Source organism: Fusarium oxysporum, chromosome VII, assembly GCF_013085055.1.
Source record: "Fusarium oxysporum Fo47 chromosome VII, complete sequence".
In the NCBI taxonomy this organism is placed as follows: Eukaryota; Fungi; Ascomycota; class Sordariomycetes; order Hypocreales; family Nectriaceae; genus Fusarium; species Fusarium oxysporum.
In genome coordinates, this window is record NC_072846.1 from 3,309,367 (window position 1) to 3,330,768 (window position 21,402).

The 21,402-nt window shown below is 45.0% G+C and overlaps 8 protein-coding genes across 8 annotated transcripts; 4 read left to right on the forward strand and 4 right to left on the reverse strand.

Annotated features, from left to right (window-relative positions):
• Window positions 1-2,039: 2,039 nt before the first annotated feature.
• FOBCDRAFT_242084 (uncharacterized protein) lies at window positions 2,040-4,768 on the reverse strand (the record flags this gene model as incomplete). The annotated part of the gene is made up of 6 exons (XM_059610446.1): window positions 2,040-2,465; window positions 2,528-2,585; window positions 2,910-3,811; window positions 3,851-3,907; window positions 3,964-4,277; window positions 4,339-4,768. The coding sequence occupies 6 exons, from the start codon at window positions 4,766-4,768 to the stop codon at window positions 2,040-2,042; spliced, it is 2,187 nt and encodes a 728-aa protein (XP_059465467.1).
• Window positions 4,769-5,042: 274 nt separating this feature from the next.
• Window positions 5,043-6,207, forward strand: FOBCDRAFT_242085 (uncharacterized protein; the record flags this gene model as incomplete). The annotated part of the gene is made up of 4 exons (XM_059610447.1): window positions 5,043-5,631; window positions 5,733-5,885; window positions 5,926-6,135; window positions 6,170-6,207. 4 exons carry the CDS (start codon window positions 5,043-5,045, stop codon window positions 6,205-6,207), a joined length of 990 nt encoding a protein of 329 aa, XP_059465468.1.
• A 429-nt stretch (window positions 6,208-6,636) lies between these two features.
• FOBCDRAFT_140572 (uncharacterized protein) lies at window positions 6,637-7,290 on the reverse strand (the record flags this gene model as incomplete). Its single annotated transcript, XM_054706119.2, has 3 exons — window positions 6,637-6,731; window positions 6,779-7,093; window positions 7,143-7,290. 3 exons carry the CDS (start codon window positions 7,288-7,290, stop codon window positions 6,637-6,639), a joined length of 558 nt encoding a protein of 185 aa, XP_054562094.2.
• Window positions 7,291-10,877: 3,587 nt separating this feature from the next.
• Window positions 10,878-11,493, reverse strand: FOBCDRAFT_140018 (uncharacterized protein; the record flags this gene model as incomplete). Its single annotated transcript, XM_059608073.1, has 4 exons — window positions 10,878-11,063; window positions 11,239-11,278; window positions 11,340-11,386; window positions 11,443-11,493. The coding sequence occupies 4 exons, from the start codon at window positions 11,491-11,493 to the stop codon at window positions 10,878-10,880; spliced, it is 324 nt and encodes a 107-aa protein (XP_059467638.1).
• Window positions 11,494-11,792: 299 nt separating this feature from the next.
• On the forward strand, window positions 11,793-13,110 carry FOBCDRAFT_242087 (uncharacterized protein; the record flags this gene model as incomplete). Its single annotated transcript, XM_054706120.2, has 2 exons — window positions 11,793-12,423; window positions 12,926-13,110. 2 exons carry the CDS (start codon window positions 11,793-11,795, stop codon window positions 13,108-13,110), a joined length of 816 nt encoding a protein of 271 aa, XP_054562095.2.
• On the forward strand, window positions 12,894-14,731 carry FOBCDRAFT_228176 (uncharacterized protein). The gene has a single exon (XM_031195760.3). It carries the CDS (start codon window positions 13,282-13,284, stop codon window positions 14,365-14,367), a length of 1,086 nt encoding a protein of 361 aa, XP_031028304.2. The 5' UTR covers window positions 12,894-13,281; the 3' UTR covers window positions 14,368-14,731.
• Window positions 14,732-15,113: 382 nt separating this feature from the next.
• Window positions 15,114-15,851, reverse strand: FOBCDRAFT_140047 (uncharacterized protein; the record flags this gene model as incomplete). Its single annotated transcript, XM_031195646.2, has 1 exon — window positions 15,114-15,851. The coding sequence occupies one exon, from the start codon at window positions 15,849-15,851 to the stop codon at window positions 15,114-15,116; it is 738 nt and encodes a 245-aa protein (XP_031028427.2).
• A 1,738-nt stretch (window positions 15,852-17,589) lies between these two features.
• On the forward strand, window positions 17,590-18,215 carry FOBCDRAFT_242089 (uncharacterized protein; the record flags this gene model as incomplete). Its single annotated transcript, XM_054706121.2, has 2 exons — window positions 17,590-17,967; window positions 18,048-18,215. 2 exons carry the CDS (start codon window positions 17,590-17,592, stop codon window positions 18,213-18,215), a joined length of 546 nt encoding a protein of 181 aa, XP_054562096.2.
• Window positions 18,216-21,402: the final 3,187 nt, after the last annotated feature.

Consider the following 21,402-nt stretch of genomic DNA (forward strand, 5'->3'; position numbering starts at 1 on the left):
CTGAGTCAGATGAGGTAGAATGTGCCATGTATCGTGGATGACACGGAGGAGAAGCAAGGGATGACAAGTTGGGGGGTTATAAACCAATTCTAACAACTCGGTTGAGCAATAGTGGTTGATAACGGACTCTCTGGAAGGCCAGAATGAGATATTTCCCTCAGAGTCTTCGCCCGCAAGCCTCATTCATCTTTATGTCCAATCTAGCGCGCCTCAACGTGAGCTCCAAGATCCAGAAACGGACTCTTTCAGGCTTGGTTGACCGAAACAGGAACTTCAGGCAATGGACATTCCCACCGGAGCCAAGCATGAAATATCGACATTCCACATTCATGTCAACTCCCGAGTCTAGTTACCATCCAGTAGGTCGAACACTACATAAGAACGATCAGAGGCAGAAAATCCCGTCCCTTTTGACCGGTCGACTACGCTGTATAAGCTCCACAGCCCTGAGTGAGCATTAGGCAGTCCGCTTGTCCGAAGGCGTTGTTCAGGCGTTTAGTGCATCTGCTATGCCCAGCTTTGCCCGGCAACTATCGTCTCTGAGGTCATTGTGCACGGCCAAGATTTTGGCGCAACAGAGTCAAAAAGCCCAAGCTAGGACCAATTAGCGGCCTGGGTCATTGATAGACATTCTTACCTGACAAAACCGGCCCTGCGAACAAGTTGAACCGCTTTTTGTGTTGGTAGCTACGAGACAGCATGGAAGACGTCCTCCGACACGAATGCTCACGCCTTAGGATGTTGTAGATAGAAGTGAATAATCATCCGATCCGTTATCATATTCTGCCTATAAACCACTTCCTGCTCCTCCTGTCATCGCGGCATGAGGGTGACTCGTTGCTTCAGATACGCCGTCTGGTTCTTGGCCATAGTAATGTGTTGACCGCAGGGTAAGCATACCTCAAAAGTACCGTCATCAGAATACTAATCCCAGAATGGCTTTCCCTTGGCAGGGCGCGTGAGCTCTGATAGCCACTTCCTGTGAGCACACGCCATTAAGCGTAGACAGCTGGCACCCAGCTTTGCCCGTCAAAAAGGCTTAGTAGAAGTATCTTTCTGATTTTAGGTGTTTTGTGAAAGAAGTTGCAAGTTTTCGATTCTACTGTATCAAGAATGAAATAGCAACAATTTTCTTGCACATTTTCGGATGGATGATAGCGTAGGTGGTCTAAGAAAATTGAAATGGGGTTAACTGGTAGACTACTCCCATTGAATGCCGACCAGCCTTACGAAAAGGGTGGGTGGGAGTGCTTGGTGATAACGTCATGCCCAGCTTTATCCGCATGACCCCACCTACTTGAGAGTTGCAAGATGTGATCGCCATGAAAAAGTTAAACTCGGTGTCACTCTCAGAAACCATACCAGTACGCACAGTCCAGCGCAAGGAACATGACGGTTTGCAGGGGCTAGAGTACAAAGTAAGCTATCGCACGTATACCGGCGCAGACTGCGGGCCAGCAGAGATGTGCCAGGTCAAGTAAAGTCCTGGTATAGGAGCGCTAGCACACAGGCTACTCTGGCCCATCTGTGCCGGCACGCAGCGTGTGCTGGTACGCATACGCTGGTATACATGTGCCAGTGCATTTGCAGTGGCACATGCTGGCCAGAGCAGGGCTACTAGTGGATGCAGCCTAGCTCATGTGTGCCGTTCCAGGTACGCCAGTACAAGGGATGGGCCAGCAGGTGCGTGCTACCGCAATTGAACCAGCGTATACGCGCCAGCACACACTACGCGCCAGCACACACTACGCGCCAGCACACACTACGTGCCGGCACAGGTGTGCCCGTGCAACACCTGTGCTAGCGCATCCAGACCAGCTCAACATGTATGCCAGCACATCCAGAACAGCTCAACAAATATGCCGGGTCATGTGTGCAGGCGCATCTTTTGTACTAGTTGACGAGGTCCAGTTAACCTAACGTGCCAATGCACGCTGACTATCGCACTGAATGTTCAAGCACATATATTCCAGGTCTACCCCGCTTAAACAGTTTGATTGCGTAACCTTGATCTATCTCGTCAGAGATATTGCATACGATTAAAGAATATCATCAACATCATCAGTTTGATTTACCCTTGTCCTCTTCTTTTCCCTCATCTCATCGGCATCCCGGAAAATATACTCTACTCTTGCCCTTTTCTTTGCCCACTGGAGACAACCCTCCTCCAGGAAATCATACTCGCTATGAAATTCTTTGAGGAGAATTATGAGCCTGTCCTTTTCTTGTTCCTCGTCCTTCAAAGCTTTGAAGCATGAGTGAGGCACCAATGTCTTCATATGCTGGTCAACCATACTGTAGCCTCGTTGCTCAAGTACCTCTAACCATGCCGTCAACTCTATCTCCGTCTTTACGACCCTTGTTTTTCTCCTCATTTCCACCGGGAATGCCATCCTTTGCAAGTCTGAGGTTTCGGACGTGGGCGGTGGGGTGTCCTCTTCGATCGGAAAAAGGGCCGCCTCCTCCTAATAGGGTTGATTAGTGTTCCTTCTTTTTCTTTTCTTGCAATGGAGACTACATTTCTAACCTCTGTACTTCTCATCTCCTGGGCCTCTGATTCGAGTTCTTTCTTGCGGGATTCCAAGCTGTCAATAAAATTCTCAAGATTTTCCTTTTGGTGTTCAAGGTGTTGTAGATCGTCATTGGCCGTCTCTTTCTAGGAGTTGATGTCAGAGAGCTTCTGTTGCTCGTCTGCAACTTTCTGACAGAGGGCCTGGTACTCCGTGCCCAAATCTCTCTTGACCCCTTCTCCCTGATTTAGTTCAGTCTGGAGTTGCGTTTTCTGATTTTCCAGATTCTGTCCCTGCGCTTTCATGGCTCTGATGCTTTCGTCGAGCTTATTCTCTTCTTGTTTTTTGTTGTCAATTCTTCTCTGACACTGCGATTCCTGCGAGAGTAACTGGTCATACCTCTCCTGCAGTTCGGAAATTGATGCGCGTAGCTGATCCTCTTGGCATATTAATTGTTCACTGGCCCCCTGTATCCTAGGCCGGTATTCGTCGTCAATCAGTTCGCACTCGCCCACCTCGGCCGCCCTATGCAGCAACTCGTCGATACCTTGCGGTTTATCTGGATAGATGTCAAAGTAGAGCGATCGCTGGATGAAGAAGAAAGATGATTCAAGATTTTCCGGGTCGAACGGCTTGTGGAGATTCGAAAGAAAGAGCGAACTTTTGTACCTCTTCAAGTCCTCGGGATGGGGTTTGCCGTGCTTGTAAGGCTTTGAATCAATATTCGAATCCTGTTTGTAGACGGACTGTATAGGAGATGGTCTCCAGCACGTATTGGTCCGTATATGATCTATCTGGTCCGATCGGCATCCGAGTCTATGAGCAAGCACCGCGAGTTCAAAGAGCTTGGCCTCGTCCACGCAGCTCTTGGGCTCAGCTCGTTTTGACGTCACATCACGAGGTAAGGATGGAAATTCTCGTAAAGCAAAAAGCCACAGCTGTCTGCGTGCGATCTCGAATTGGTCAATCTCACTGACGTGGACCAGTTTGAAACGTGTGTCAGATACCTGTAACAAGCAACGACCATCGCCTCTCTCTTCAAATCCGTTGTTCAAATCGTCCCATAGGTCCCGCGCCTGACGGTGACGTGGAACCAGGTGTCTCAGGCAATCGATAACGCTCTGTAGATATAGGGTATTCCTAAAGAGGATCCCTAACGTTGGAACAACTCGATCCGTCGTGGCTAATTCGAGCCGAGACAAGATGGCGGCTCGTTCTGTGGTGTCGAAGTTACGCAAGATCTCGCCACTGTTGGCGAGGTTGAGGCCGGCGTATGCACCTGAGGCTCTGCCACTGACCACCTTGACAGTGTTCATATCTAATCTCAGTTTCATACTCACATCATGACAGCAGATGTAGTCCCAGAAGTCAAACACACGTTTAATCTGATTTCGGGTCTGAATACGTCAATGTTTAGAAAAGCATGCATCATCCTCATCATCGAAGCGCCTACCTGTTGTCTCGGCATGGCTATTGTCTTTCCTACGTTGCCGAGACTGATTCCCCAGAAGAGGGCAGGGATCTCATGGAATCGCCTCAATAAGTCTCCTTGAGAGGACGGACCCGACCATAGCCGCTTCAAGTTTTTCGCTTTGCCCTCGGAATGACGCATAAGCTGAGCGAACCATGGGTTGGGCCGGGGTCCTTGATCAGGATCGCCGTTCTTCAACCAGAACAAAGTGATATTGTAGAAGTACTCGGCATCTGTCATTTGCCTCTCACTCGCCCTTTCATCTGCCAGGTCGTTTCTTGCATCTTCGCTTAGGTCTGTTTCTTCAGTTTAACACTCTAGTCTTCTCGATCTATCCTTCGGGGAAGCCTTGTATACCTGTTGAGTACAAACGAACAATCCAACGCTTTTTCCGGTTTACGACGGTGGCGTCAGAGGCCAGAACTTGGTGTTCACCTTTGAGACAAATCACTCTGCCATCAGCAAGATCTAGTTCCGCAAATACCCCGTCTTCTTTCTTGAGGTCCTCAAGGGAGAGGCTCTTCTCGGCTCTCTGTAGACTTTCTTCGAGCAGTGCCGGATCGATCAAGGCCGGGATCTGATGGCTGACCTGCTCCGGGGACCAGTCACATCCACGCCTAAACATGGTCTCCAAACTAGCCACATTCTTCTGATCTGGGCTCCCACTGAGCGGATTCCGTTGCCGGCACCAGTCAAAATCTAGGGCTCCAAACCGGATGCTTGCTATGCCTAAGAAATACTGCTGCTTCTCTTTGCTCAGCCTGTCTCTGTGGGTACGGGAATCCATTGCTGATGGAAAATATCATGGTGCAAATAACAAAAGGTGATGGAAACATACAAATAAGGCGAGGCACAAGGGCCAAAATGGTCACCACCAGTGTTGCAAGGAACAAAAGATGAGAGATCCGGTTGCAATCGGCTCTCTAGTGGTTCCAAGAGCCCTGAACAGACTCTTTTTGGATTACACGTCTAGCTGGTAGACATTATCGACTCGTCCATATATATCATACGCTGCTGTCGCAGTGTTCAGTCCACTGAGTTATGGCGTGGCTGTAAGCGCTATGGACAATGAGAAGCAACCGGATAAGAGGGCCACTCGGCTTGGAGCTTTCTTTAGCGGCAGCGATATTATTGCAGACTTTGAGAGTACATCACCGAAAGTGATTCCTCCGCAAATAGATACCTCGGGTTATGAACCCACCGCCGACAAAAAAGCCAAAACCCTTCTCAAGAGCATCCCTGACATTCCGCCCAAGGCTCAGCAAGTCTCGAAGGCTCCCAAGAGAGTTGCTTTTGCCGGCCTCCCAGTGATAGTTGAGAATCCCACGGCTATCCTGAACCCTAAAAGGCATGTAGAAGATAACACAATAACCGCATCATTGGAACATGACCAAGCCAAAACCAACCGTCTAGAGCGGCACTTTGAGCGATGCTACAAGATCACACTAGGTCGGAATATGGACGTACAGTTGGCGAGGACAAAACCGGCGGCCTTTGAGGAGAACCCGCTATTACTTGACGAGAAACAAGGCAGTGTCTTGTTTTGGACCCTGTCTGGATCCGAAAGTGAAGAACAGGTAACTGTAGTCCGTAAGATTGAGAACAGGAGGTTCGTCAAAGGAATCGGGGTCTATACGATGCCTACACCAGGTGAGTTCACCGTAGTGTATGAATTCATGCCAGTATCTCTTGCAGAGATCGCAGCGTCTCGTAAAGTCCGTGGTCCTGAATTGGCCTATATTCCGAAGCAGGTTCGTGCCTCAATGACGCCCCCAATTCATACACATTCTTGCTTACATGGAAGATTTTGGATGGTCTTTTGTACCTTGAGGAACACGATATAGGTCACCCAGAGTTGAATTGCTCCAACGTGCTACTGGATACATCTGGCCAGGTCAAGATTTGTACAGTCTACCTCCTTTACATACCAGTCTGGCATCCTAGCTGACCTTTTTACAAAAGGGGGCCAGCATTTCTGTTCCTATGGGACGACCGATAACTTGCTCGCCGGATTTTGGCGAATAATGGTAGAACTCATGAATGGCTATCTGAAGAAAGACATGCGAGGAGATCATGTTGACTACGCAAAGTGGACGGCATATCCAGCAGCTGTCGACTTTTACAAGTGTTTGGAGACTCTGAACCACGCTCAACGTAATGAAGAACGTCTGCTACCCACTAAGACTAGGGCACTTCATAGCAGATTTGAAACAGTCAAAGAGGTAGGTAAATGATCATTCCACAAGATGTACACCTGGCCGGAAGTGAGCTAATTTCGAATGAAGCATCCATTTTGGGCTACAGCCTGCAGACCGCACGAGGTTGGAGCACTAACACAACTTGTCCTGTTCACAAACAGATGGATAGTGAGTTACATAGAGTGATTTTGATGTAAAGGCTGGTAAATAGGCTACAAGATACAGTAAATACAAGGACATATCTGATACCAAGCAGCATAGTAGATTGATAGAGTTTGTTTGGATCCTTCTCTTTGCTACAGTACTATAATAAGATCCATAGAAAATACAATTCTAGTTTTACAACACCTACGATATGTCCCAGTGCGGCAATATGTAGGAAGGCGCGACCCTCGTCCCAAAGTGGCTGTCTCTGACATCATTGTCTGAACCCCCATGGGTGATAACGACCACTATATCAAGGTTGATAATCTGTAAACACCAGTTCGACCGCGCTTGAATGCTCTCCTGCAAATTTGACGAGCTTGTTCCTCATATCTTTGGAAACTGAGGCTGTACGTACTGTCAGTCTTGCTCGCAAATTAGAATGAAAGACTGACCTGCGATCATGGTAGGCTTCTCGGAGTCGCCTTGAGCAGGGCTTATCACTGCATCGTTAATCAACAATGTCTCGAGAGGCAAGTCACGGTTGTAGACTTTGATCCTGGTTCTACCTGGCTTCTCACTCTCCTTCTTTTCCATTTCCCGGATGAACAGCTGGACTTTAGGGGGCAATGAGGATTTTTCCTCCTCGTAGCACATGGAAATCTTTATACCCGATATTTGCGGCGGTTTTCCGCCTCCCTTCTCCGTGTCATCGCCTTCGTCAAGGGCGAGGGCAAAGTCGATAATGTCAAAAACCGCATGTGCTTGCTCTGCAACTCCTGTCAATCGAGGAAAAGAATGAAGGAAGGAGAGACCTACTCCAGGATGGGATATGCCAGATCAGATGTACGGGCGCGCTACGGATTTCATGCGCACGAGTCGCATGGACTAGCCCCTGTAGATACGGCGCAACAGCCACCACACCTAGGCCAGTGGCAACTAACAGGATCGTTTCATATCCTTTCATAGCGATTGTAGCTCCGTAGGGGCCCATATAAAGACCGATATTAGACTTGAGGCCGCGCTTCACTGCATCCTGCAACTTGCTGGTGAGGCCGCGGTTGACCCCGACAAATACCTTCAGTTCTGTTTGGGCACGGATCGACCAGTTGGCAACCGTGAACGGGTGACTCTGTAGCCCTGATAGCGGGCCCAACGGGATCCATAAGTTAATATATTGCCCAGGCTCGACCTTGACTGGCTTTCTCAGCGTCATTCTGACCTGGATGTAATCGTAGCTACCATTCTGACTGAGGGACACCGACTGGAACCACCAACCATTCCTATACACAGTCTCCCCGACCTGCCAGGTCAGAGAGCCTAGGAAGATACCGGCAACCACATAGAGGAAGATGAGAGAAAACTGCGAGTCGGTCGGAATGTGGCGCCACATGGCGAAGCCCAACCATCCTGCTACAAGATGGTGAATGGACAGTAGCATTTCATAAGGAATCCATGACGGGAAAGTCCTGATAGGTATGAGGATGAAGTAGATTCCGGCGAGAGCCTGTTTGATGTCAGCTCTAAACAACTTATCACGGATCGCGAGCTCGTTACTAAAGTAGCATAAAGATTGTGCCCCTGATCTATGGCAGACCATCCGTGTCTGGAGAACGCTCCTACGGCGTGGATAGTGGACAGAATGGCAACTACGTACCCTGCACCGGCGTGTATTCGCCTCTGAACACGAAGCCGAAATCGCAGGACGGAAGCGATGAAGTCAAGGCAGGGATCAATATACAAGATTATGAGGTTAATGAATGCAAGCTTGCCCGCTCTGGAGCAGGCTTCTGCCACGTCCCCAGCACCGATGATGATACAGCTCAGGTTGGATGTAAGATAAGAGAGAAATATGAGAATATGAGCCCAGGTGATGATGTCCACGCTACTTCCGCGGCGGAATGGGCCTCTATACGCCAGACACCTCACCGCCCATTGGGAGATTCTTCTTCCCAAGCGACGGAGGGCCAGTGGACATATGCAACGGAGAATGATTCGTATGGCACGCCGCAGGGCTAGCAATACGAGAAAGCCCGTCAACCCTATTGCGTACCAGTCCGTTATGGTTAGGATACTGACATCAAGCTCCATTGATGCGGTGATTCTTTTGATCCACACGGGAAGGGGGACAGCCAGGACGTCGGTTGCCATACAGATGCATATAAGTGCATGGACGGCTTGTTCCAGCGGCTTCATGATCCAGTGATAACCAATTGCCACAGTTCACTTTAGCTTGTATGAGAGTGCGAGAACAAGGATCCGAATCGGTCTTTTTCAAGGTCGCTAACGTCCAGCAAGGGCCAAAACTAGCTGAAACCCTTAACCATGTTCAGTCTTTTCTTCAGAGCTTATGCCCACTCGACGTCACAGAATGTTGCTTTGAGCCTTCATGAACCCCCTAGCAACAGGGTAAGCTCACGAGCACGTACAAGAATTTGGATCTACCAAGCACATCGATCTTCTTGAGTAGGAAGGCACACGTGGTCTAGCAGGTTATACGCAGATTAAACAGACGAGAGATCCATATGGTGAGAGTGTTTGTAGCTGTCAAATTCCTCTTGTTCAAGGGCTGGAGAAGCAAGACACCATGGCGGTGTCATTGTCCTTTTTGTTCAGTGGCTGGTAGCTTCAGGATATCCGCTCGAAAAGCAGGCCAGTATGAATCCTCGATCCACGATGCCAAGCATTGTAGCGCTCTCAGGAGCTTGAACAAATCGAAGTGACTCTCAGTACTACCTAGAGAGATCCGATGGTAGAGCGTCGATACTCCGTCTTCGAGTGTTGACGCTACAAAGTAACAAGAGTGACCTTGCACAATAACCCTAGCAAGGAACTCATAGACTCAACCTTTGTACTAAACTGGAGCGCTCGCCACTGAGCCGAGTGCCAGGTTGCAATCTGGAGCAATGCCTTCTCCCACTCGGCCTGACGCGTAGTCTCGATCGAGAGGGCGATTGGATGTCTGCAGAAGTTCCCCCATTCTGTATGGCTGATGGAGACACCTGGCCGTGTCACGTTGGCCTCTGTAATCGTTGAACATTGTCTACAAATGGAACGGTTGTAAAACTAGCGTCCTGTGTCGCTGCGTATCGAGGCTGTTTCATGGGTGATGAAGCACCCGAGGCTGCGGAAGAAGAGGCATGAGATGGCGTTGAGCCCGGGACAAATCCAGTGCTTTCTTTCTCCAGCCTCTCGATGACGCCTTGGGCGTATCGTCTATGGCGTCTCCTTCTTCGTCGGAACCGACCATCTCAGTGATCGATCGGGCGTGTTTCCGTGGCATAGGTTTTGAAGCGTCCTGGAGATTTTGGGGGGTTGGATTTGCCACAAGTTGATTATCATGAGATGAATTTGACGTTGTAGGAATCCGTTGGCAAGGATATTCGGTGTTGAAGTATCGTTCCTTGCAGCTTGCTTTGTGGCGCTTTTTCTTATGTATTGAGTCGTCGGATGGCTTTTCAATCTTTATTAACCAGTCAGATATTAACTTTGACTTGTTGACCTGACTTTCTCTGATTAAGGTGCCCATATCTTGATGCGATGCCGAAATGGTGATGCCGTTCGTGTCGACAATGTTGAAAACATCGGGATGACGCTAGCGTAAATAGTGGGGTAGGAAAGTATTGATGGGTGATGGAATGGTAAGCCACGTGACTAGCGGAATGACGTATGCGACTTCAGAACGTAGTACCATTCGGGCTAGTGTTGTGAAATTACACGATACTTCATAAAATAAAGAAAAGAAAGAAAGAAAAAACAGGTATCGCAGACACTTACAATACGAACCTATCGGCGACTATTTATGTAACGACATTATCCGTAGCTTCTGACGTATTCCAGACGATTAACTCTGCCAATGATGTTTTCTTAGAGTAGCTTTTGGCCTAGTGCAAGAGTAAAAATTGCTAGATATAGGGTAGCCTTAAGCGATTCACTGAATAAACTCTTCCCTTATCTAATCGGCGTGTTCATGGCGCAGCAAAGCAAGGGTAACCAATAAATAACACATTTATATTATCACCACAATCCTTAATCCCAAGCATAAAACAGCCCAGAAACAAATTTATGACAGAGATATGTTCTGCATGGATTGTGAAATTATCGAAGCCTGTATTGCTGGCCAGTACGTCGCTTTACACGCCTGTAAAGACCTAACCCGCATGTCAATTGCAGCCTTCCTCCAAATTGCTCTATCAAAACGCGGTCAAACAGGCAGCAAGAAGTTGCGACAAAGTCCGAAGAGGATGCGCAGTGGTAGCAATGTCAGTGACAGTAGATAGCCTGATGATCGACATGAATCAGTTGCATGAACCTGGCTCGCTTGTCGACTTTTCCGGTGAACGGAGATGGTCGTTTTGATCACGTAGCTTTCGTTTCTTGCCAGGTTGTTGTCGTTCGTTGTCCGAGTGGTCGCAGCTTACTAGCCAGTTTTTAATTCGTTTGTCTGGTTCTGGTTCCATTCGCCGTGGTTGGATGTGATGCGCGACTGGAGATTGTGGGTAGCGCCATGCTTATCGGCTTATCGGCCTTTAATCTAATCATCGTATTCCGCTTTTATTTCCGTGATTTGCACTGCAGTTTCCAGCTCACCATGCAAATCCACCATAGAAGTCCCGCCAACGCGAGGATCAGCAATGATGACTGCGCCTTTCCATTTAAAATTTCTACTACCTCTACGCTTTCATAATCACGTGCAAGGTCTTCGAATGATATGACAGCGTCGTCATTGTTCTCCAATAGCTGGTTCATGTCATTCATATAGGGTATTCTAAACCATGCGCAATTTTAGGACTGTTGCGTTTTTAAAACCCCTAACTGTCCACACTTGGCCCATTGGCTATTTATTCTTTATCATGTTCAAATTAGGCTGACGAACAATCCTGAGCTTCTCTTGCTAACTATTGGATCAACATACTAGGAGAACAACCGCTGAGGTCCACATGCATAACGACCAGCTACACGAGCTTTACCATATCCAGGCTTATGCTCACGGATTTTTTGTTTAAAGGGAAGCACCTCCCGATCTGGGCCAGGGCTATACCGTCCAGAATTGTGACAGTACTCTGATGCATCAAGGTAGTCGCCTCTCATAGCGAGAAGCAATGTGAGATCCACTCACAAAACAAGAACGGTCCCAGGAGTTCCGTAGCCGCTGCGCCTTCTGCTCCATATTGGCATGGAATGAAGCGTCACTTTTGAGCTGTATGAGGGTACGTTACGCAACTGCGTGGTTCGACCCCGACACAGCCGAGCAACAGGGCCTTTGGGCATAAATATTGGTGCGACAATCGGTCGAGGTGAGCACCAAGACAGCAGACACGTAACTGGCTTCAACTCCTCATTCAGCCACAGCGATTGCACCAGATTTTCCTCGCCTATGCCCACTTTGACAACTTGTCGTATCTAAACAAGAGGCATGTTGATCTGGCTGTCCACTAGTAAAAAAAGAACACAACCGAGGCCGTTGACATGGCTCGCCAACGGGACCGACTGTTTGTCTTTTGGTCCGTCCACGGGGACCCGTTCCCGGAGGCCACTACTCCTCTGTCGCGGTTTGGGCGATACTTGCTTGCATCCGTGCTCTTCGTCATCCAGTTGACCTTCTTGGTTGGTGTGCCAGCGACACCAAGCCTTCTGGCATGGTCTACTCAAAACCAGCTTTGGCCGGCCCTGATTGAGTCGGGACTGGAGAAGGAAGCAAGGGAGGTCTTGGGATACCTTATCCTTGATACGATACTCCTTGTTTTCATGATCTGGGGTGCTGTGCCGGTCTTTGCGGTGACCAGAATGAATGGAAGTCGAGGAAGGATGCTCACGTATGCGGCGTTTGGCGGGATAGCGATGGTGTTTGTCTGCGTCTCGATTCGTACGATGTACTTGACCTGGACCTGGTCACTGCTTTTTGAGCTGGCGACTGGTGATGCGAGGCTTGCAGGACGATGCAAGTTCATCTCCTTCACATTGGGTGTCCTGCTCTGCTTGGGTTGCGCCTCGGTCGTCATCTACTCATTCCATACGACAAGATTCGGCACGCCTTTGGTCATTCAGCAGGTGCTGGATGATGCTGCGCAGTTGCTGTGTTCTACCAAGATGCGGGCTGGTATGGTGGCCGAAAAAAATGACGGGGAGAGCATGGGCAAGAGCGTCGAGGCCTAACTATCGCGTGGTCGGAGTTGCGCGTGTTTGGGCCTGCAGAAAAGGCAGGCGCACGATGCGAGATACATGGTGCATGTGTCAATGCGTACCAAATGAATATATGCAAGTGAATATATGCAAGTGAATAAGTGCAAGTGAATAAGTGCAAGTGAATATATGCAAGTGAATAAGTGCAAGTGAATAAGTGCAAGTGAATAAGTGCAAGTGAATAAGTGCAAGTGAATAAGTGCAAGCGAATATGTACATGAAATGTGGGATGTCCTGTTAGTGAGATGCATCGCGCTGGAGCTGCCTATCAGCTATGGCGCACGCGTATCGCGTATCGCGTATGGCGTGTCGTGTTTCCTGTGACACGTGACGCATGAGACGGCCAGCAAGAGCGAGAAGGAGTGGCAACTAACGTCAACACTTGGACTCACCAGCCGGCAACAGACTTCATTTCCCAGCACAACTGGCAATTGTTGTTGGTCCTCCTCACAACCACCCAATGGCACACCAAACAGCTGAAGTACTTTCGACGTCCATACATCTAACGACCATTCGTGGAGGTGTTTGGTTGGCCAACGACATGCACGTCTCAGATGACCACACACAAGGCCGACACGCTTGGATTACCCCTCTTCATTTCTGATGATGCTAAGTATCGGGATCCTGCCCATGAATACACTTTGTCTCGCCTTGTCGCCTTTCCTCAATCATTTTGGACCCCAGTTCACCGCCCGATAACCAGGCCCTGCTGAATACAACCCTGGAGGCTCGCATTGACAATCCTTCCTACCTGGTCGTGATAATCATCGACGAAATGAGCCTCACTGTTCCCGTCTCCATTGCCAGAAGCCTCAATTACAAACAGGCCCTCCAACTCGCCAGACAATTAGGGCCCGCGGTGATAGGGCTAACTCAGTTGTGGAATCAGTGGAGAGACGGGAAGGCTTCAAGACAACAGGAGCAGACGTACCAGGAAATACGGGACGCTCTACCGCAGTTACTCAACAGTATTCAAGCGAGAGAAATTAGGGTCGTCCCCAATGCGTTTAATTCGACCCCAGCCTTCCTAGCCTACTTCGAGGCGGCCGCCCTGGGCTCTATAACCTTGGTACTGTTGGATGTCGCTAGTGCCATCAGGAGAGTCGGTGCAAGCCTTGATGCCATACGGTCCGAACTCGAGATTGCAAACATCGCCAGGGTACAAGGTTGGGGTCACGGTGGGTTCGGCGCCTACGTGCATCGCTTCGCCCAGAATGAGATGGCTGCCGTCGACGGTACACAGGATGGTCAACACCACTTCTTCTATGTATGGCACCCGGACAGCGATTGGTATCCTGCATTCGAAGAAAGACAGGCAGAAAATCCCCTTGGTCCTGCGTTCGGAGGCTATCATCATGATCTTGCGACAATATGCCTGAGGATGCGAGCCGATAGAGAAGCTCTTATTGCAACGACCGATTATGGGCGTGCCGCCATGTTCCATCTTGTTATTCCAGCCTACTACCCGCTCGTGATGGACCATCCCATTGCCTTTGCTGACGAACTGCTACCGCTGGTCATTACCGGGGGCCGTCATCGAGGTACCGACCTTGTGTGGCTTGCCGTTTATCGGTCTCCTAACAGGGAGAGACCGCATCTCAACTTTGTCAGTCTCCTGCCCCAGGGTCACGAGAACCTAGCGATAAGTATGGGAGGGTTTGTCGGTTTTTTGTTGGGTGCGGCTGGGTGTTCAGTTGCAGCAACGGCTTTCCCTCCTTGCGCTCCAGTTGCAGGAATCGTGATTGAGCCATTGATCGCGTCCGCGTTGGCGTCCTGGACGGTGGGAGCGGCAGGTATAGTTTATGAGGTGGCGACAGAAGAAAGCACCCAAATTCTAGGGGATCCTATTTTCTTGGAGTAAGCGTCTTGTGAGGTATTCCGCACCCATTTATGGTATTCACAGAACTTATTGGGGACTTGGCTTTTGAATATACAATTGTCCACGTGGCACTGTTAAGAGCGACTCGGCAGGAACCACTAGTAGGGTACGGTCTCTGTTAGAACTATACCTCAGAGAATGTTCGATATGTGCAAGGCGGCGGATCCCAGATGTAGATGGTAGCCAACGGGTATAAACGTCTCGGTATCACATTGAATTGGGTGGGGTTTCCCTTTGTTCCGCTATGCAAGCCCTCCTTTCGTTCAACTCTCGTAACACCTTTGTCCTCTAGTGTTTCTCTGATCAGTAATTTTATAGCCTTGACGAAGCATTTCTGGCATTACAATACTTTTGACTCTTCAAGGCATTTTTTAGGTTACCGTTCGGCGGTAGACCTAAAGCCAATTCACAGGGATATACTTGCTCGGAGTAGAGCAGAGATTCTTGGTGACTTACAAGCACTCGTAGCAACTTGGGGGCACCGGCAAGGAACATGATCATAACGAGGACGGCAGCAATGCTTTGATGGCTGTATAACGGCAACCCAAAGTATACTATATCATTCATTGTAAGGCTGGGGCAAAGCTGAGTATGTTTAAGAGGAGTATGAGACAAGAAGAATAAAATCGATACTTAGTAGATAAGCATTTGTAACTACCTAACAACTCAACAAGATATTCATAGGAAAGCATGGGCATGGACACAGCCATAACACTCGCGCAAGTTGATCAACGCCGCGACGGGACATCTGTTTCCTCGTCTTCTGACATTTCCAAGATTGCTTCTTCCAATAGCTTCGTTAGATCCGGCTTGCCCATAGCCTTTGAGATGTCGGGATAGGGCCAAGAGACGCCACCAATACAGATACCGTAGCATGGATCCGCTCCTTCCTCAATGAGAAGCTCGGTGATCCCCCAATCATGCGGTGCCGGCAACTGCATCGCATACATGATTGGCGTAGCGCCAAACCCATCCAAAACATCAGGTTCAGCGCCAGAAAACCAGATATATTCGAGGATCTCTTCCTCAAGACCCCGGCCCGTGGCACCATGTAGACCATTGGACGAATGCCTACGTCCTGGGTCGGGTCTATATTCCAGAAGCAAATCGCTCGCTTCTTCTTGTCCGAAAAAGTCAGCCAGAAACAGAGCATTGTCGATCTCATCCTGAAACTGCGTGCTCTGCATGCTCTGCTTCAAACCGGCCAGGAGCTCAGAAATCACCGTGCTTTCTCCTTCAATGACGGCATATGCTAGTGGGGAGATCTCGAGCTTCGTGCTACTAGGGGGAGAATAGAGCAGTTTCCCATCAAGGGAAATGCTGAAGGATTTGGTGGGATACACGGGCTCTGGAACGGTTATCGACTGTTTTGTCAAAGCGTGATTCTTGTAGCATCTTAGGAAGTCTTTGGTTGTGTCAACGACGGCCTTAGCACTCGAGCCGGAAGAAACCAGCAAGCCAGTCATTGTATCGACTTTTCCGGGGTCGAGTAGATGGCCAATAAGAGGAGAGGAAAGACGAAAAGTGCTTTGGAGCTGGGACCGTGTATACCCAAGTTGAGAGAGACGGAATCAATTTGGCACCCAGTAGAATATGTAACAATGACGGTTTGGAGGTGGTGAAGAAGGAAGTTGGGGTATGAGGCTTGGGGGGACATCATTTCCTTAAGTACTAAATCGTCCCACAAGCGTGTCCTGCGTCGTGGCTAGGGGAGAGGGCATAGATGACAAGGTTAAGGTAAGATGCCTCACCAAGAGCAAGTCGGTACATCCCAGAACGTATCCCTGGCTATGATTGTCGAATGTCGAAGAACGGCAACCTCAGAGCGGCGTGCAAACAATATAGGCAGCAGCAGGGCTAAGTAAGGGAGGGGGGTCTGCAAATCTTGACTGGACCAGTGGCATCAGGGGGCTTTCACATTGCTTCTTCTTTCCACAAACTAGGATAGAAGTGTTTTGGTCAGAGATATTCTCTTCTGCAGAACACAGGCAGATGTTGCGAGCCAGAGGGTCAGACTACCAGTCCGGATACATGAGAATAAGAAAGACAGAGGAAAGTAAAATCACTTCACTTAGGCAGCAACAGTAAACAGTCAAGTGTCCAGCCAGTCGCCTAAGTCATCATCTGTTGTAAACCTTTGGAAAGAGCCGAGCGTAGCTGATGGTTGGCAAGTAGAGCAGGAGCAGTCGGGGTAATGTCAAATCCCTGCCCGAAACTTGTATAGTAGCAAGCTTTTTATGCCAGTTGATCTTTTCAAGATTGCCCAGATTCTTGGTATGTATCATACTGTTGGTATATCTGAGGTCCCTGCCCATTTATACAATAAGTCTCCAACGGCTGAATTACCTTCTCTTGAAGTGGAGCTGCTCCAGGGTTGAGAAAAAAATGTTGTGATTCCAAGTATTAGGTATAATATGATTTGTGGATGTATGTATGATTCTTTTCGCAAAGGAAAGTGACTCCATGCGATAGTATCGATCTCAATTGCGGAAAGAGAGCGTAACGATGTAGCACGAATAGGAAAGAGAATTGAGTCCAGGCAACATGGGTGTTGATGTGTATGTAATCTTTTCTCATACATATCATATCTGTTGGCTTCTGTACCTTCAGGCCCAACCCACCGACTCCTTACTATGCAGTGATAGAGGTTTGTGCATGATGCTAGTTGGGCCAAAGTGCACTCTCACATCGTACAGCGGAGAATCCTAATGTGTGTACTAAGATACGTCTACTATAACGCCTCCCGGAACTCGTGGTGACCTCTGGCGATGGACTGGAACAGACTGTCCAAATACCACTACGATGAGTTACATAATGAATACTTGTGATCTAGAATTGGTGTCTGGATGATGCTGCGAGCGGTGGAGGAACAGCTTTACCACGTATCGTTCCGATACACCCAATTGCGGTGATTCTCGGCCTCGCAACTAAGCTTCACAACGTAATCCGGCTCGAATCAGAAAACAGCCCCTTGATACAAGTAAAAGAACTTCAAATTCTAACAGCCTAAACAGTCTCAGGAAGAGCCAGTCTGTCATTCCATCAATAGTTCCCACACGGACAGCTTGAACCTGGGATCGTAGGGTATATAAACAGGTATTTCCTCCAGCCATTGGACTCTGAGAAACAATGTCGTTCACATGCCTGATACTAAACTAAGGTTACCTCTAACATAAAAATCGTAATCAAACCTTGCCACATACGATGGCAGCCCCGAGGTGCCTACAATGCGTCAAGGAAGGTGCCCATATACGCACTCCCTGGTCTGCCCACGTCGTGATAAAGGACATACTCGTAACTACTCAAGTAGGGCCATGGGTGTTTTATGGTGTTTGTGCCGAGACTTTAGATGCGACTTCATCGGACTGGACAAGCCCAGACTGCCTTCTATGGGTTTTTGACGATGCGTCAGGGCCACGAATGTGGCAGGACACTGCCCAGCCGTCGCCCTTCAATTCCGAGGACCCCGAAAAGAATTTTGATCAGATCGTAGGCCATTATGAATCCAATGATGGAGAGTGTTATTTCGCAGTCAAGTGGAAAAGCTGCCTGGCACCGACGTGGGAGAGAGAGACGGACATGGTGTGTTGTAGTCGCGCCATCACGCAGTACTTCACTGAGCATTGTACTTGAGACTTGCTTACCATACCATTGTTTTCCAGCCGCTTTCTCCGATCGACAAGTGTCCTCGAAATCACTTCTTTGTGGCATGGAACTTTGTCGCTGTAGCGCCTTCTGGTGGCGAAGTCACCTTCATATCAAGCGCTGTGCTCGGAGAGCCGACAGTCTGGACCTTACGTGAGTTCAGAGAAAATGCACCTGAAACTTAGCCCTGGGGAGTTATAATCGAGGCCGCCCTGGACGAGCATGATACACGAAGCGGGCCTCGAAATACAAACGGGCTTAGGTCAGTAACAGTCAACTTGACTTCGCAAACATATGCTGCTTTTAACCATCGCCTGTCCAATAATGCACAAAGCTATTTCCACTACCCTAAGTAGTTGCCTGCCGTTAGTTTTCTTCTTTTCCTGGCTTAATTGATGATCATTTCTTCTTGTTTTACTATACTATACTCTGAATCTCGGGATATTGCTTTTATGAGTTTTATTAACAACGTTACTAGCAGAGCAATCCCTCTGATAAAGCATATAGAAGGGGAATAAATTTAATAATATAATAAAGCCCAATAAGCATTTAAATAGCTTAGAAAAGCTATGACTAGTAAACTTATTATAACGTAGTTGATAAGCGAGTTGGCCAGCATGTTTTTTACCTTAAAAATCATTTTTTAAATAATTCTTAAAAATTTAAATTAGGCTTAAAATAGCTAGGATTTAAATAGCATATATATAAATCCTAAAGTAAGCTATATTAATTTTCTTAGATTTTTAAAAAAGTCCTATATAGATATAAACTTTAAAGCCTATTTACACTGTAAAATACACTGTATTTTAAGGTTTTCTATATAAACTAAAATACTTAAGAATATTTTAAAAATACTTTTTAATAAAGTTAATTATACTATTTTAGGAAAACCTTTTATTTAATTTTTAGCTAATTTATTTAAGCTTTAGAATGCTATAGGGTAAGCTATTATTAGCTGCACAGTATGCTGGCCAACTCGCTTATCAACTACGTTAATTGTATTTAACTAACTTAAAATAGGAACGTATTCCACTAGCGTGTGCAACAAACCAGCGAGTGCAACACTCCAAATGTTACGGCTTGGTTCACCGTAAGCTCCTATAAGCAGCTGTGTACACCACTGGAATTGCTATAATAGCAGTTATAGTCCATTCTTTTGCACCATGGCGTTGTGGTTAGGTGCGACCATTATAAAATATATACTAAATTAAAGTTTATATCAACTAATGTTATTAAAATTCTTTATGTTTTATTATAATATTAGAGCTTAAGTTATAATACTTATATTACACTAAATACTTATATAAAGTTAACCTATACTTTTTACTGATTATTTATAAGCTTTATGAATTTAATATATACTTATAGGACAGTCTTTTATTTCTTAAGTTATAAAAACTTAGAAATAAATTCCTCTTTTTAGCTATATATTATCTATTTATTTATATTTAATATAAAAAGTTTTTTCATATCTATATAAGTTATTATTTTTGTATTATATTAAATATAACTATATGTTAAAAAACATTAAATATAATACTAATAATTAATAATTTATTAAATATTAAGAAGTATAAATATATAGAGTTAATTAATCATATACTTTATTTTATAAAGTTATATTTAATTACCTAAGTTATAACTATAAGTTAATTTAAGTTTTATTAATTACTTTATATAAAACTTAGTATAGTTCCTTTATAAAATTTTATCTTTACCTTATATTTATTTTTAAACTCTTTATCAACTTAGAAGTAGCGTTTTAATAATATTAATAGCCTTTATAAATATATTAAAGAGCTACTCTTTAGATAAAGTTAAATCTAAGCTTATATTAGTAGTAGGAAAAGCTGCCTTTTTTATATAACAAGATTAATCGTTCTTAAGACTACTTTTTAGGTTCTTAAGACTTAACAGCTTATTATTAACTTAATTTTATTTAATATAGTATATGTCTTAATATGAAGCTTTTTATAATAATAATAATTATTATATATATTATGTAACGGTTGCACAAGCCGTTAAACCACAGGGCAAAAGATCGGGCCATAATCGCTATGCAAGCAATCATGGGTGTGCTACAGCTGCCTTATAGAAGCCTTACAGCGCTGTTACGGGCACGAATCGTAACAATCTTAATATTCTTAAAGATAAAAGAAGATTACATTAATTACCTAAATTAGATCTTAGAGTATATAAAGGCTATAAAGTTATATATTAAGTCTTTTAAGTATTCCTTTTATTAAAATAAAACTAAGTTCTGAGGATTTATTTTAATTACCAAGGGTATTAAGATAAATTTAAAAAGGATTTAAATTATTATTAAATAGCCTAAATGTATAACTTATAAAGAGATTTAAGTATTTCTTAGCATTTATAAGTTCTATAGGAAATTTATTTATAAATACTTCAAGATAATAATACCTCTTATAATCTTTTTTAAAAAAAAAAATGCTAAAAAGGTTATAAGTTAAGAAATATAAGATTAAGTAATTAAGAAAAATAAGTATTTTAAGCCCTTATTATTAAATTTAAAAAGTCTTTAATAATATATTATTTTAATCCTAAGAGATATATTTATATAAAAATAAAGATATTAAATTATATAATAGCTAAAATATTATCTTACTTAGGTAATAAAGGCTAATATTATATTATGGTATTTTAATTTTATAGGTTTAACAGCCTTAAGTTAAATTATAAGATGTTTAATTAAGAGATAATAGCTATTATAAAGTTATTTAAATATTAATAATATTATATTAAAAAGTTATTAAAATAAATAAAAATCCTAGGTAGTTATTAAAATCTATAGTCTTTTATAAAGAATATTAAATTAAATAAAGAATATTAAATTAAATAAAGAATAAGTAAGATACTATTTCTATTTAATAGCTCATAATTTTATAATTAAATATTATAAGAATAAAATAAACCCAGCTAATACCTTTTAAAAACCTTAGGGATTAAAGAAAATAAATATTAAAAGCTAAAAGGTTTAAATTTCTTAAAAGAAAAAAGATAATTAAAATATAAGCTATAATAAGAAATTAAAGATAAAAAGAAAAATTAAATAAAATAATTATAAAAAGTAATTCTACCTTAAACCTTAGGTATATATCTAAGCTTAATAAGGTATCTTTAAGTATTATAACAAACCTAGCTTTATTATATAATATATAAATAAGACTGAGAAAAGTCCTAGTTTTAAGATATAATCTTAGGAAAAGTTAGAATTATTTATAGTAACTCTTAATAAGATTATAAAAAAAATCCTTATATTAAGAGAAAATCCTAAGATAAAAACATTAAAGCTAATAACTAAAGTAATTCAACTAGCTTAGTTAAGAAATAAATTAATACCTAGCTAAA

Coding starts and splice junctions, on each gene's coding strand:
- FOBCDRAFT_228176 (XM_031195760.3), top strand. CDS start 13,282: ATGAGCCTCACTGTTCCCGTCTCCATTGCCAGAAGCCTCAATTACAAA.